The sequence below is a fragment of the Pristiophorus japonicus genome, chromosome 13, assembly GCF_044704955.1.
Source record: "Pristiophorus japonicus isolate sPriJap1 chromosome 13, sPriJap1.hap1, whole genome shotgun sequence".
Classification (NCBI taxonomy): domain Eukaryota; kingdom Metazoa; phylum Chordata; class Chondrichthyes; family Pristiophoridae; genus Pristiophorus; species Pristiophorus japonicus.
The window spans coordinates 92,791,467-92,805,440 of record NC_091989.1 but is presented as its reverse complement, the minus strand read 5'-3'; the positions used below and the strand labels follow the sequence as shown (position 1 = coordinate 92,805,440).

The following is a 13,974-nucleotide window of genomic DNA, read 5'->3' as shown; positions in this document are numbered from 1 at the left end:
TCTGAAGAATGAGAGGTGATCTTATCGAAACGTATAAGATTATGAGGGGGCTTGACAAGGTGGATGCAGAGAGGATGTTTCCACTGATAGGGGAGACTAGAACTAGGGGGCATAATCTTAGAATAAGGGGCCGCCCATTTAAAACTGAGATGAGGAGAAATTTCTTCTCTCAGAGGGCTGTAAATCTGTGGAATTCACTGCCTCAGAGCTGTGGAAGCTGGGTGATTTGAATAAATTTAAGACAGAAATTGACAGTTTCTTAACCGATAAGGGAATAAGGAATTATGGGAACGGGCGTGGAGGTGGAGCTGAGTCCATGATCGGATCAGCCATGATCGTATTAAATGGTGGAGCAGGCTCGAGGGGCCGTATGGCCTACTCCTGCTCCTATTTCTTATGTTCTTATGTTCTTTTGTTCTTAATAGCAATATGTTGCTATGAATTCTTAAGCAAAGAACCCATGAATTACACCTTCCCAATTCCCAGCGCCCATCGGCCTTGACCTCGTTCTGCCAGGCTTAGGCCGAGAGAAGATGTGCAATATTAATGTTAACTCTTCCTCCGTTCCGATCGGCCCAACATGTGGGGCATGGAGAAGAGCTCCTGGCCCTCATGGAACCCTTCTAAAATTAACTAGTGTGTGCCTCTGTAAGCACTGTATGACAAACTTCACTTCATTAAACATATATATGTGTACGTTTTGTTTTCAGGAAAAATGTTTTTAAAAAAATGTTGTTCCTTTTTAAGAATTGTGTGGTTCATAGACCTGACAGCTTGTGCTATTTGTGTGTTAATTCATGTACAGATCTATCTCCAACCTCCCTTTCCCTGGCCCCATCTCCAACCTCCCTTTTCTCGCGAAAGTCCTTGAACGTGTTGTCGCCTCCCAAATCCGTGCCCATCTTTCCCGCAACTCCATGTTTGAATCCCTCCAATCCGGTTTCCATGCCTGCCACTGTACCGAAATGGCTCTCATCAAAGTCACAAATGACTTCCTTCGTGACTGTGACAAAGGTAAACTATCCCTCCTCGTCCTTCTTGACTTGTCTGCAGCCTTTGACACGGTTCACCACTCTATCCTTCTCCAACGCCTCTCCACCGTGGCCCAGTTGGGTCAGACTGCACTCGCCTGGTTCCATTCTTATCTATCTAATCATAGCCAGAGAATCACCTGCAATGGCTTCTCTTACCTTCCCTGCATCGTTACCTCTGGTGTTCCCCAAGGATCTATCCCTGGCCCTCTCCTATTTCTCATCTACATGTTGCCCCTTGGCGACATCATCTGAAAACACAGCGTCAGTTTCCACATGTACGCTGATAACACCCAGCTCTACCTCCTTAAAACTTACCTCTTTTACCAAGCTTTTGGTCACCTGCCTTAATTTCTCCTTATGCGGCTCGGTGTCAAATTTTTTGTTTCATAATAATCTTGTGAAGCACCTTGGTACATTTCACTATGGACTTGGTCCAAGTTAGGACACGGGCAGCCAAGTTTTGGATCACCTCTAGTTTACATAGGGTAGAACGTGGGAGGCCAGCCAGGAGTGCATTGGAATAGTCGAGTCTAGAGGTAACAAAGGTATTGATGAGGGTTTCAGCAGCAGATGAGCTAAGGCAAGGGCGAAGGCGGGGGATGTTACGGAGGTGGAAATAGGCGGTCTTAGTTATGCTGCAGATATGTGGTCAGAAGCTCATTTCAGGGTCAATTATGTCACCCACGTTGTGAACAGTGTGGTTCAGCCTCAGACAGGAGTTGGGGAGAGGGATGGAGTCAGCGGCTAGGGAACGGAGTTTGTGTCGGGGACCGAAAACAATGGCTTCGATCCTCCCAATATTTAATTACAGAAAATATTTGCTCATCCAGAACTGGATATCGGTCAAGCAGTCTGACAATTTAGAGACCGTGGAGGGTTCGAGAGAAGTGGTAGTGAGGCTGAAGGAGATTACAAAGATATCCATCACCTCTGTGCTCACTGAATTACATTGGCTCCCGGTTCAAAACGCCTCAATTTCAAAATTCTCATCCTTATTTTCAAATCCCTCCATGGCCTATCCCCTCCCTATCTTTGTAATCTCCTTCAGCCTCACAACCCCACAAGATATCTGCACCCCTCTAATTCTGCTTCTTGAGCATCCCTGATGATAATCGCTCAACCATTGGTGGCTGTGCCTTCTGTTGCCTAGGCCCCAAGCTCTGGAACTCCCTGCCTAAATCTCTCTACCTCTCTTTCCTCTTTTAAGACATTCCTTACAACTTACCTCTTTAACCAAGCTTTTGGTCACCTGCCCTAATTTCTCCTTATGTGGCTCGGTGTGAAATGTTTTGTTTCATAATACTCCTGTGAAGCACCTTGGGACGTTTCACTATGTTAAAGGCACTATAAATATAAGTTGTTATATATTCAATAACGAGGTGTTGAACCCATTCTCAAACTGTCACTGGGGGACTTGTCTGACATGTTGAGGCATTTGAGATTTAAGCTGCAAGCGGAAGCCATCGCTTGGGGAATAAAAGCATTTTATTTTCAACACTGCTGTGAAAGTGCTGCCTCCTTCTTTATCTCCTTTTAAAGCCATATTCTGGCAGATTGAGCACATCCTCCAACTCCACATCCCAATGTGGTACTATTTTGAAGATTTCACACAAGGAGAAGGGCGTGCTTTTTTGAAGCAGCAGTGATCAAATTCAGGAGAATAATGGTCCCCATGGGTGGCTCAGTGGGTAAATGCACCACGCACTGCAGTGCTGGTTATTCCCACCTTCACCCCTGCTTTCCTCAACGTGGAGTGCCTTCTGCACAATGGCATTTGGGGCTTGACGGACTGCTTCCAGTAGTTGAGGGGACTGGAATGAGGGGCTATGGGTTTAGAACAGAGACCAATGGAAACTTTTTCACATCGAGAGTTGTGACTCTGGAATTCTCTTCCAGGATTAGTGGTTGGAGCAGAAACTAAAGTCGGGAATTTCCTCGGAGCGGCTCCTGTTCCACCACTGTAGCTTCACCGGGAGTGCAGTGGAAGCAAGAAAGAACTTGCATTTATATAGAGCCTTTCACGCACTCAGGACGTTCCAAAGCGCTTTACAGCCAATTAAGTACTTATGAAGTGTCATCGTTATTGTAAAGTTTGAAACGCAGTGGCCAATTTGCACGCAGCATTCTCTCACAAACAGTAATAAGATAATGACCAGATAATCTGTGTTCGTAATGTTGGTTGAGAGATAAATATTGGTCAGGACACCGGGGAGAAGTCCTCTGCTCTCCCTCGCAATAATACCATGGGATCTTTTACATCCACCTGAGAGGACAATTTAACATCTCATCCAAAAGATGGCACCTCCAACAGTGCAGCACTCCCTCAGCACCGCACTGGGAGTGTCAGCCTGAATTTTGTGCTCAAGTCTCTGGAGTGGTGCTTGAGCCCAGCACATTCTGATTCAGAGTTAATGAAAGGGAAACGGGAAATAGGAAGTAGAGAGAAGTGGCTGCCACATTGAACCACGCCTGGCGCAAGGTGATGCCTTAAGTAAATCTCACACCTAGCAGTGTTAACAGCTCTGTTTATCGCCTTTCCAAATGAATCTGGAAACACATCAGTGATCTATCACCGACCTGCAAGATTAACCCTACCTTCCTCTTTCTGCCCAGATGCTGCCTGATCTGCATTCCAGTATTTTCTGTTTTTATTTCCAGGATCTGTAACTCCTTTCCTGTAATCGGCATGCGTGTGCCATCTCTGGGCCTTTTTGTAATGGAAATGCCACTTGGTTCTTTATTAATCTTCTAAAAGAACATTGAATGGAAAGAAAGTCTGTGAGAGCCTTATGAACAATAGCAAGCTGTCATTAAGGAAGAAATAGCGGGACATCTAGATAGAAATAGTGCAATCAAGCAGACGCAACATGGATTCATGAAGGGTAAATCATGTTTAACTAATTTACTGGAATTCTTTGAGGATATAACGAGCATGGTGGATAGAGGTGTACCGATCGATGTGGTGTATTTAGATTTCCAAAAGGCATTTAATATGGTGCCACACAAAAGGTTACTGCAGAAGATAAAGGTACGCAGAGTCAGAAGAAATGTATTACCATGGATAGAGAATTGGCTAGCTAACAGAAAGCAGAGAGTCGGGATAAATGGGTCCTTTTCGGGTTGGAAATCGGTGGTTAGTGGTGTGCCACAGGGATCAGTGCTGGGACCACAACTGTTTACAATATACATAGATGACCTGGAAGAGGGGACAGAATGTAGTGTAACAAAATTTGCAGATGACACAAAGATTAGTGAAAAAGCGGGTTGTGTAGCAGACACAGAGAGGCTGCAAAGAGATTTAGATAGGTTAAGCGAATGGGCTAAGGTTTGGCAGATGGAATACAATGTCGGAAAATGTGAGGTCATCCACCTTGGGAAAAAAAACAGTAAAAGGGAATATTATTTGAATGGGGAGAAATTCCAACATGCTGCGGTGCAGAGGGACCTGGGGGTCCTTGTGCATGAATCCCAAAAAGTTAGTTTGCAGGTGCAGCAGGTAATCAGGAAGGCGAATGGAATGTTGGCCTTCATTGCGAGAGGGATGGAGTAAAAAAGCAGGGAGGTCCTGCTGCAACTGTATAGGGTATTGGTGAGGCCGCACCTGGAGTACTGCGTGCAGTTTTGGTCACCTTTCTTAAGGAAGGATATACTAGCTTTGGAGGGGGTACAGAGACGATTCACTAGGCTGATTCCGGAGATGAGGTTACCTTATGATGATAGATTGAGTAGACTGGGTCTTTACGCGTTGGAGTTTAGAAGGATGAGGGTGATCTTATAGAAACATTTAAAATAATGAAAGGGATAGACAAGATAGAGGCAGAGAGGTTGTTTCCACTGGTCAGGGAGACTAGAACTAGGGGGCACAGCCTCAAAATACGGGGGAGCCAATTTCAAACTGAGTTGAGAAGGAATTTCTTCTCCCAGAGGGTTGTGAATCTGTGGAATTCTCTGACCAAGGAAGCAGTTGAGGCTAGCTCATTGAATGTATTCAAGTCACAGATAGATAGATTTTTAACCAATAAGGGAATTAAGGGTTACGGGGAGCGGGTGGGTAAGTGGAGCTGAGTCCACGGCCAGATCAACCATGATCTTGTTGAGTGGCGGAGCAGGCTCGAGGGGCTAGATGGCCTACTTCTGTTCCTAATTCTTATGTTCTGAGTCACCGTGCCCAGAACAGAAGAACCAGAGGACACGGCCTGTGCTTGAAGGGAGGTAAATTCAAAACTATTCTGTGGAAATGTTATTTCAGTGAGCGAGTGGCCAATCTGTGGAACAGGTTGCCGAGGGAGACGATGAAAGCAGTTAGTATTGATTCATTCAGAAAATAATATTCCGGGATGCAGTATATGAGTAATTTGAGACATGACATATGGTAAGTGTAGCAGGTTTGGGAGGAATAAGGTGACTTTGGACCTGTGGTTCCCAAAGCTCTCCATCACTGGGCTTTTCCATGCTTCGTGTCTGGGTCTGTTGCAGACTAATTGATCGTGATTGAATGCTGGGATTAGTCAATAACTCCGTTATCGTTGTATCATGCGGCTAACAGGATGCTAGAAGGTGATCTAGCTGAACTCTTGGTCTTTTTTCATCGAGCAAGTCCTATGTTCCCATGTAACAATTAAGTGTTGAGATTTTGCTATCGAGTTGTTCAGGAGCTGTTAACTTGTTTCAGTGCTGTCCACCTCGGAACACTAATTTGGCCCCTTGGTAGCGTCAGCCCTCCTCCATTTAAATCTAAAATCTAGACTGACACTCCAGTGCAGTGCTGAGGGAGTGCTGCACTGTCGGAGGTGCCGTCTTTCAGATGAGACATTAAACCAAGGCCTCATCTGCTCTCTCAGGTGGATGTAAAAGATGCCATGGCACTATTTCAAAGAAGAGCAGGGGAGTTATCCCCAGAGTCCTGGCTAATATTTATCCCTCAATCAACATGACCAAAAACAGATGATCTGGTCATTATCACATTGCTGTTTGTGGGAGCTTGCTGTGCACAAATTATCTGCCATGTTTCCTACATTACAACAGTGACTACACTCCAAAAGTACTTAATTGGCTGAAAAGTGCTTTGAGACGTCCGGTGGTCGAGAAAGGCGCTATATAAATCCAAGTCTTTCTTTTTTAAACTTGCCATTGAATGGGTAAACGGAGCCTCATAACTCTGCTTTGATTTCTGATTTCAGCAGTGCCCTCGAAGGCGATCGAGATCGACCTTGGTCGCTTAACATCTAGCAATGCCTATTGCAAGTTACTGTGGTCCCGGTGTAATCAGGGCCATGTGTTGAGTGACACTTCTTATCCACAAGTGGCCCAAGCATACAGGTTCCAATCCACCACTGATTAAATCTCTGGGTTGTAGCTCGGCAAGAAATTTGTCATTGCTCACAGCCACTCAGAAAGTGGCATTTTGTCTGCCTCCGGGACTGCCGAACAGAGAACTGGAGCACTGGAGCAGAAAATCACACAACGAATCGCGTGACAAACATGAAAATTCACATGATCTGTCTTGGGACGTCAGACCGCACCAGATCACCCGCCCTAATTATAGCAGCTTATTTCCCACCGAGTCAGCATTCACTCACTTTCCAGCGAAGTTTAAGTGACAATCTTTTGTGCTGTGACAGATGAGGCATATCAGTGCTGGGGGAATGGAACCCTTCCTGTTTCAGGCACCGTGTCGACATCACACGCTCGGACGCGATGTAGCACGCGGCGGCGGCAAGAGTAAATCTCACTGCACTCTAATCCGACCGGGTGCCTTGGCCCCAAGCTCCGAGCACATCTCCTGCTGTATCAGGGTGGCACTGTCCATTGTTCACACATTGTCCATTGTCCACACGAGCAATCCTACGGCCTGTTTGGGGGATGCACGTTTAGTGCCAGGTCCCGGCAGTTCTGTGCTGATGGCCCACAGCTACCAGGAGCTGACATGAGTCTCCCCAAACAGATTTCATGTCAGGAGCTTATAAACCACCAATGGACTTTGATCCATCTCATCTGGCCTGTATTTGAACCTTGGTCCTAGAGGTCAGTGTCCAATTCAAGCCACTACACACCCCTGAACTTTTAGTTATTTTTTTTGTTGCTTATAAATTGAATATATCAATTCTCTATCTTTGCATTTGAATATATTTTAGCCCAGAACGATCACTGAATGTCAGACACACAGCAGGGCAGCAGATGTGATCTTAAACATATGAGTAAACATATGTTCTACTTAATTCTGACAGAAAAAAACGTGGATATCTGGATGAAATTTGTTAACGTGGAAGCTAGAGTTGCATGAGTTTTAAAGGAGGATTTTTACTTTTACTACGGAGGCTCAGATTGTTTTAGTTTCTCGCGCTCCCCAGCGAGAGGAATCCGGTGGCGTGCCAGCACAGTCCACACAGTCATGAGACATGGGGGCTGAAATTCAGACACGACAGAAACCTGGTGCACCTACGATTTCTTACCTGTTGTTACCGCCGCTTGGGAAGAGGTCGCCTCCTGATCGATATTCAGGTCTTTGTCATTTTTTTTCGACAAGACCGGAAGTCGGCCATAACGGGGGCGGAGGTGCGGCGGTAAGTGCTGGTGAGGGGCAGAAGTTGTGGTGGGACCGAGTCTCTGGCGCTGTCACTCAGCAGCGGAGCGGTGGTGATGTCAGTGCGCCTGTGTGTCACAACGTCTCTCCCCTCATTTAAAGCGGAGAGAATCGGCGATTCTGTAGGTTTGGCCACTGGGCCACAGGGAGGATTTTGGCCGGGCCAGCGGCCTGGCATCCAAGAGGAGGTGCCAGGCTGCTCATTGGCGGCCTAGGCAAACCTGGGGCAATAATTGGCCGGCTGATCGAGAAGTCGGCCGGCAAAAATATAAACAAGGCGGCCGTGGCAGTGCGCCCTCCCCTTGAAGGGCCGCCGCGGAGCCGGGCAGTGCACACACAGAACAAGGTGCACCGACAGAAAAGTCTGAAGGTGCGGGAGATCGGCGGTGCCGCTTTGATGGCACGCTTGCGGCAGTCGGCAGCAACGGGGCGGAAGTGGGGAAAGGCCGAAAAATCCCCGAGGTGAGTTTGGGTCATGACGGCCCATCGACTGCAACACGGCGGCCTCTCGATTCCACCGCATAGCCGCAGCCACAAAACTGCAGTAACGGGCCTTATATGGACCCTGAATTTCGGCCCCATGATCTCAAGCGCAAATCGTCTGTTGAATGTGGGAGAATTGGCGAGCTTGTTGAGTCGGTAGTATTAGCAAGTAGGTCCAGGCCAACATTCCTCCTTTGATCAACAACGGCCAAAAAACAATCAACTGGCTATTTATCACCGTGCTGTTTGCGAACACACTGATGCAGACTGGCTGCCCTGTTCACCTGATAGCAGTCTCTATGCCCCAAAAAAGCAATTTGCTGTGTGAAGCGCTCGAGATGTCGCAATGTGATCCGCCGCCAAATCAGCTGCAAGTACTATCATTTATATTTTCTGTGTATTGTGCTATTTTCAGGTGCAATACGTGTATGCTATTGTATCAGTGCATTAAAACTATGCATTATTGTCTTCTGATTGCCCATGATGCTACTGCTAACCTGACTGTGACCAACTAATTCACGAGAGGCGAGGGAGTGAACGTGGCCTATATGGCTGTACATGCATTTACTCCCTGAATCTCCAGAACCTGGGTCTACAATTTTGTACAGCGTGTATGCACTGTCCTCATGTTCAAGTGTTTGATTTTATCAGGGTCCTTGACTCTGCACTGTTTTTATTTCAAAGGATGTACGACTACCACAGAGTCCCACCACCAAGTCGGGCGGTGCCAGCTGTCAAACGCCAGCGTGTCATGGTGTCTGTTCCCCGGAGAAGCAAGGGCAACTTTCCCATCAAGAGTGGCCCGCGGTCAAGTGCTGCCCCAACTCCACCAGCTGGGACAAAATGTAAGGGATCTTGTTTGAACTCTTCCTGTGTAATGTCCTTGAAATAGATTCACCAGGCCAAAGACCAACTTGTGACGCAGAGATCCACTAAAGGGGTTGTCCAAGGCCAGCAAAAACACAGAGAGCTGGAAGGAGGGAGAGGCAGGATTCACAGTCAGGGCTGGCAGAGGGGAGGGAGGGAGAGGCAGGATCTATAGGCTGGGCTAGCTCTCCTGATGATCACTTGCTCCTGCTCCCAAACTTGGGGAACCAGTGCCCCAACGCACTTGTGCTGGTGGTTGTGGAATGGATGGTTAGCTGCTAGTGGCTGGATAACTATTATATAGAAACATATAGAAACATAGAAAATAGGTGCAAGAGTAGGCCATTCGGCCCTTCTAGCCTGCACCGCCATTCAATGAGTTCATGGCTGAACATTCAACTTCAGTACCCCATTCCTGCTTTCTCGCCATACCCCTTGATCCCCCTAGTAGTAAGGACCTCATCTAACTCCTTTTTGAATATATTTAGTGAATTGGCCTCAACAACTTTCTGTGGTAGAGAATTCCACAGGTTCACCACTCTCTGGGTGAATAAGTTCCTCCGCATCTCGGTCCTAAATGGCTTACCCCTTATCCTTAGACTGTGACCTCTGGTTCTGGACTTCCCCAACATTGGGAACATTCTTCCTGCATCTAACCTGTCTAACCCCGTCAGAATTTTAAATGTTTCTGTGAGGTCCCCTCTCATTCTTCTGAACTCCAGTGAATACAAGCCCAGTTGATCCAGTCTTTCTTGATAGGTCAGTCCCGCCATCCCGGGAATCAGTCTGGTGAACCTTCGCTGCACTCCCTCAATAGCAAGAATGTCCTTCCTCAGGTTAGGAGACCAAAACTGTACACAATACTCCAGGTGTGGCCTCACCAATGCCCTGTACAACTGTAGCAACACCTCCCTGCCCCTGTACTCAAATCCCCTTGCTATGAAGGCCAACATGCCATTTGCTTTCTTAACCGCCTGCTGCATCTGCATGCCAACCTTCAATGACTGATGTACCATGACACCCAGGTCTCTTTGCACCTCCCCTTTTCCTAATCTATCACCATTCAGATAATAGTCTGTCTCTCTGTTTTTACCACCAAAGTGGATAACCTCACATTTATCCACATTATACTTCATCTGCCATGCATTTGCCCACTCACCTAACCTATCCAAGTCGCTCTGCAGCCTCACAGCATCCTCCTCGCAGCTCACACTGCCACCCAACTTAGTGTCATCCGCAAATTTGGAGATACTACATTTAATCCCCTCATCTAAATCATTAATGTACAGTGTAAACAGCTGGGGCCCCAGCACAGAACCTTGCGGTACCCCACTAGTCACTGCCTGCCATTCTGAAAAGTACCCATTTACTCCTACTCTTTGCTTCCTGTCTGACAACCAGTTCTCAATCCATGTCAGTACACTACCCCCAATCCCATGTGCTCTAACTTTGCACATCAATCTCTTGTGTGGGACCTTGTCGAACGCCTTCTGAAAGTCCAAATATACCACATCAACTGGTTCTCCCTTATCCACTCTACTGGAAACATCCTCAAAAAATTCCAGAAGATTTGTCAAGCATGATTTCCCTGGGGGCTGGGTTACTAGTCCCTCGGGGTTGGGTAACTAGTTCCTGGGAGCTGGGTGACTAGTTCCTGGGAATTGGGCAACTATTTCCTGGGGGTTGAGTAACTAGTTCTTGGAGGTTGGGTGAATATCTCTGGGTGGTGGGTGAATATCTCTGGGTGGTTGGGTGACTAGTTCCTGGAGGCTGGTTGACTAGTTCCTGGGGGCTAGGTGACTAGTTCCTGGGGGTTGGGTAACTAGTTCCTGGGGGTTGGGTAACTAGTTCCTGGGGGCTGGGTAACTAGTCCCTGGGTGTTGAGTGACTAGCTCTGCTCGGTTGGGTGACTAGTTCCTGGGGGCTGGGTGACTAGTCCCTGGAGGTTGGGCAACTAGTTCCTAGGGGTTGGGTAACTATTTCCTGGGGGTTGGGTAACTAGTTCCTGGAGGTTGGGTGACTAGCTCTGGCCGGTTGGGTGACTAGTTCCTGGGGGTTGGGTAACTAGTTCCTGGGGGCTGGGTGACTAGTCTCTGGGGGTTGGGTAACTAGTTCCTGGGGGTTGGGGGACTAGTCCCTGGGGGTTGGGTAACTAGTTCCTGGGGGCTCGGTAACTAGATCCTAGTGTTGGGTAACTAGTCCCTGGGGGTTGGGTGACTAGTTCCTGGGGGTTGGGTAACGAGGCCCTGGGGGCTGGGTGACTAGTCCCTGGGGGTTGGGTAACTAGTTCCTGGGAGCTGGGTAACTAGTTCCTGGGGGGCTCTGGGTGACTAGTTCCTGGGGGTTGGGTAACTATTTCCTGGGGGTTGAGTAACTAGTTCTTGGAGGTTGGGTGAATATCTCTGGGTGGTTGGGTGACTAGTTCCTGGAGGCTGGGTGACTAGTTCCTGGGGGCTGGGTGACTATTCCCTGGGGGTTGGGTAACTAGTTCCTGGGGGTTGGGTAACTAGATCCTGGGGGCAGGGTGACTAGTCCCCGGGGGTTGGGCAACTAGTTCCTTGGGGCTGGGTGACTAGTCCTTGGGGGCTGGGTGATTAGTTCTTGGAGGTTGGGTGAATATCTCTGGGTGGTTGGGTGACTAGCTCCTAGAGGCTGGTTGACTAGTTCCTGGGGGCTGGGTGACTAGCCCCTGGGGGTTGGGCAACTATTCCCTGGGGGTTGGGTAACTATTTCCTGGGGGTTGGGTAACTAGTTCCTGGAGGTTGGGTGAATATCTCTGGATGGTTGGGTGACTAGTTCCTGGGGGCTGGGTGACTAGCACCTGGGGGCTGGGTAACTAGTCCCTCAGGGTTGAATAACCAGTTCCTGGGGGCTGGGTAACTAGTCCCTGGGGGTTGAGTAACGAGCTCTGGTCGGTTGGGTAACTAGTCCCTGGGGGCTGGGTAACTAGTTCCTGGGGGCTGGGTAACTAGTCCCTGGGTGTTGAGTGACTAGCTCTGGTCGGTTGTGTGACTAGTTCCTGGGGGCTGGGTGACTAGTCCCTGGGGGTTGGGCAACTAGTTCCTAGAGGTTGGGTAACTATTTCCTGGGGGTTGGGTAACTAGTTCCTGGAGGTTGGGTGACTAGCTCTGGCCGGTTGGGTGACTAGTTCCTGGGGGTTGGGTAACTAGTTCCTGGGGGCTGGGTGACTAGTCCCTGGGGGTTGGGGAACTAGTTCCTGGGGGTTGGGGGACTAGTCCCTGGGGGTTGGGGGACTAGTCCCTGGGGGTTGGGTAACTAGTTCCTGGGGGCTGGGTAACTAGATTCTAGGAGTTGGGTAACTAGTTCCTGGGGGTTGGGGGACTAGTCCCTGGGGGTTGGGTAACTAGTTCCTGGGGGCTGGGTAACTAGATCCTAGTGTTGGGTAACTAGTCCCTGGGGGCTGGGTGACTCATCCCTGGGGGTTGGGCAACTATTCCCTGGGGGTTGGGTAACTAGTTCCTGGAGGTTGGGTGACTAGTTCCTGGGGGTGGGGTAACTAGTTCCTGGAGGCTGGGTGACTAGTCTCCGGGAGTTGGGCAACTAGTTCCTTGGGGCTGGGTGACTAGTCCCTGGGGGCTGGTTGACTAGTTCCTGGGGGCTGGTTGACTAGTTCCTGGGGGATTGGTGACTAGTTCCTGGGGGTTGGGTAACTAGTCCCTCAGGGTTGAATAACTAGTTCCTGGGGGCTGGGTAACTAGTCCCTGGGGTTGAGTAACTAGCTGTGGTCGGTTGGGTAACTAGTTCCTGGGGGTTGGGTAACTAGGCCCTGGGGCTGGGTGACTAGTCCCTGGGAGTTGGGTAACTATTTCCTGGGGATTGGGTAACTAGTTCCTGGAGGTTGGGTGACTAGTTCTTGGGGGTTGGGTAACTAGTTCCTGGGGGCTGTGACTAGTCCCTGGGGGTTGGGTAACTGGTTCCTGGGGGCTGGGTAACTAGATCCTAGTGTTGGGTAACTAGTCCCTGGGGGTTGGGTGACTAGTCCCTGAGGGTTGGGTAACTAGTTCCTGGGGGTTGGGTAACTAGTCCCTGGGGGTTAGGTAACTAGCTCTTGGGGGTTGGGTAACTAGTTCCTGGGGGCTGGGTAACTAATTCCTGGGGGCTAGGTGACTCGTCCCTGGGGGTTGGGTAACTAGTCCCTGGGGGTTATGTAACTAGTTCCTGGGGGCTGGGTAACTAGTTCCTAGGAGTTGGGTAACTAGTTCCTGGGGGCTGGGTAACTAGACCCTGAGGGTTGAGTAACTAGCTCTGGTCGGTTGGCTAACTAGTCCTTGGTGGTTGGGTGACTAATCCCGAGGGGCTGGGTGACTACTTCCTGGCCGCTGGGTAACTAGTCCCTGGGGGTTGGGTGACTAGTTCCTGGGGGCTGGGTAACTAGTCCCTGGGTGTTGAGTGACTAGCTCTGGTCGGTTGGGTGACTAGTTCCTGGGGGCTGGGTGACTAGTTCCTGGGGGTTGGGTAACTAATTCCTGGGGCCCTGGGTGACTAGTTCCTGGGAGTTGGGCAACTAGTTCCTGGGGGTTGGGTAACTATTTCCTGGGGGTTGGGTAACTAGTTCCTGGAGGTTGGGTGACTAGCTCTGGCCGGTTGGGTGACTAGTTCCTGGGGGTTGGGTAACTACTTCCTGGGGGTTGGGTAACTAGTTCCTGGGTGCTGTGTGACTTGTCCCTGTGGGTTGGGTAACTAGTTCCTGGGGGCTGGGTAACTAGATCCTAGTGGTTGGGTAACTAGTCCCTGGGGGTTGGGTGACTAGTCCCTGAGGGTTGGGTAACTAGTTCCTAGGAGTTGGGTAACTAGTCCCTGGGGGCTGGGTGACTAGTTCCTGGAGGGCTGAGTGACACGATCCTGGGGGCTCGGTGACTAGTTCCTGGGGGTTGGGTAACATGTCCCTGAGGATTGAGTAACTAGCTCTGGTCGGTTGGGTAACTAGTCTCTGGGGGCTGGGTGACTTGTCCCTGGGCGTTGGGTAACTAGTCCCTGAGGGCTGGG

The 13,974-nt window shown here is 49.3% G+C and overlaps 1 protein-coding gene across 1 annotated transcript in view; it reads left to right on the top strand.

Moving 5' to 3' along the window:
- Positions 1 to 13,974, top strand: part of LOC139278706 (RNA-binding Raly-like protein) — a 1,090,435-nt gene that overhangs the window by 1,015,427 nt on the left and 61,034 nt on the right. The window contains exon 5 of the mRNA XM_070897767.1: positions 8,785 to 8,945. Coding sequence (XP_070753868.1) covers positions 8,785 to 8,945 — 161 coding nt within the window. The remainder of the gene's footprint in view (positions 1 to 8,784; positions 8,946 to 13,974) is intronic.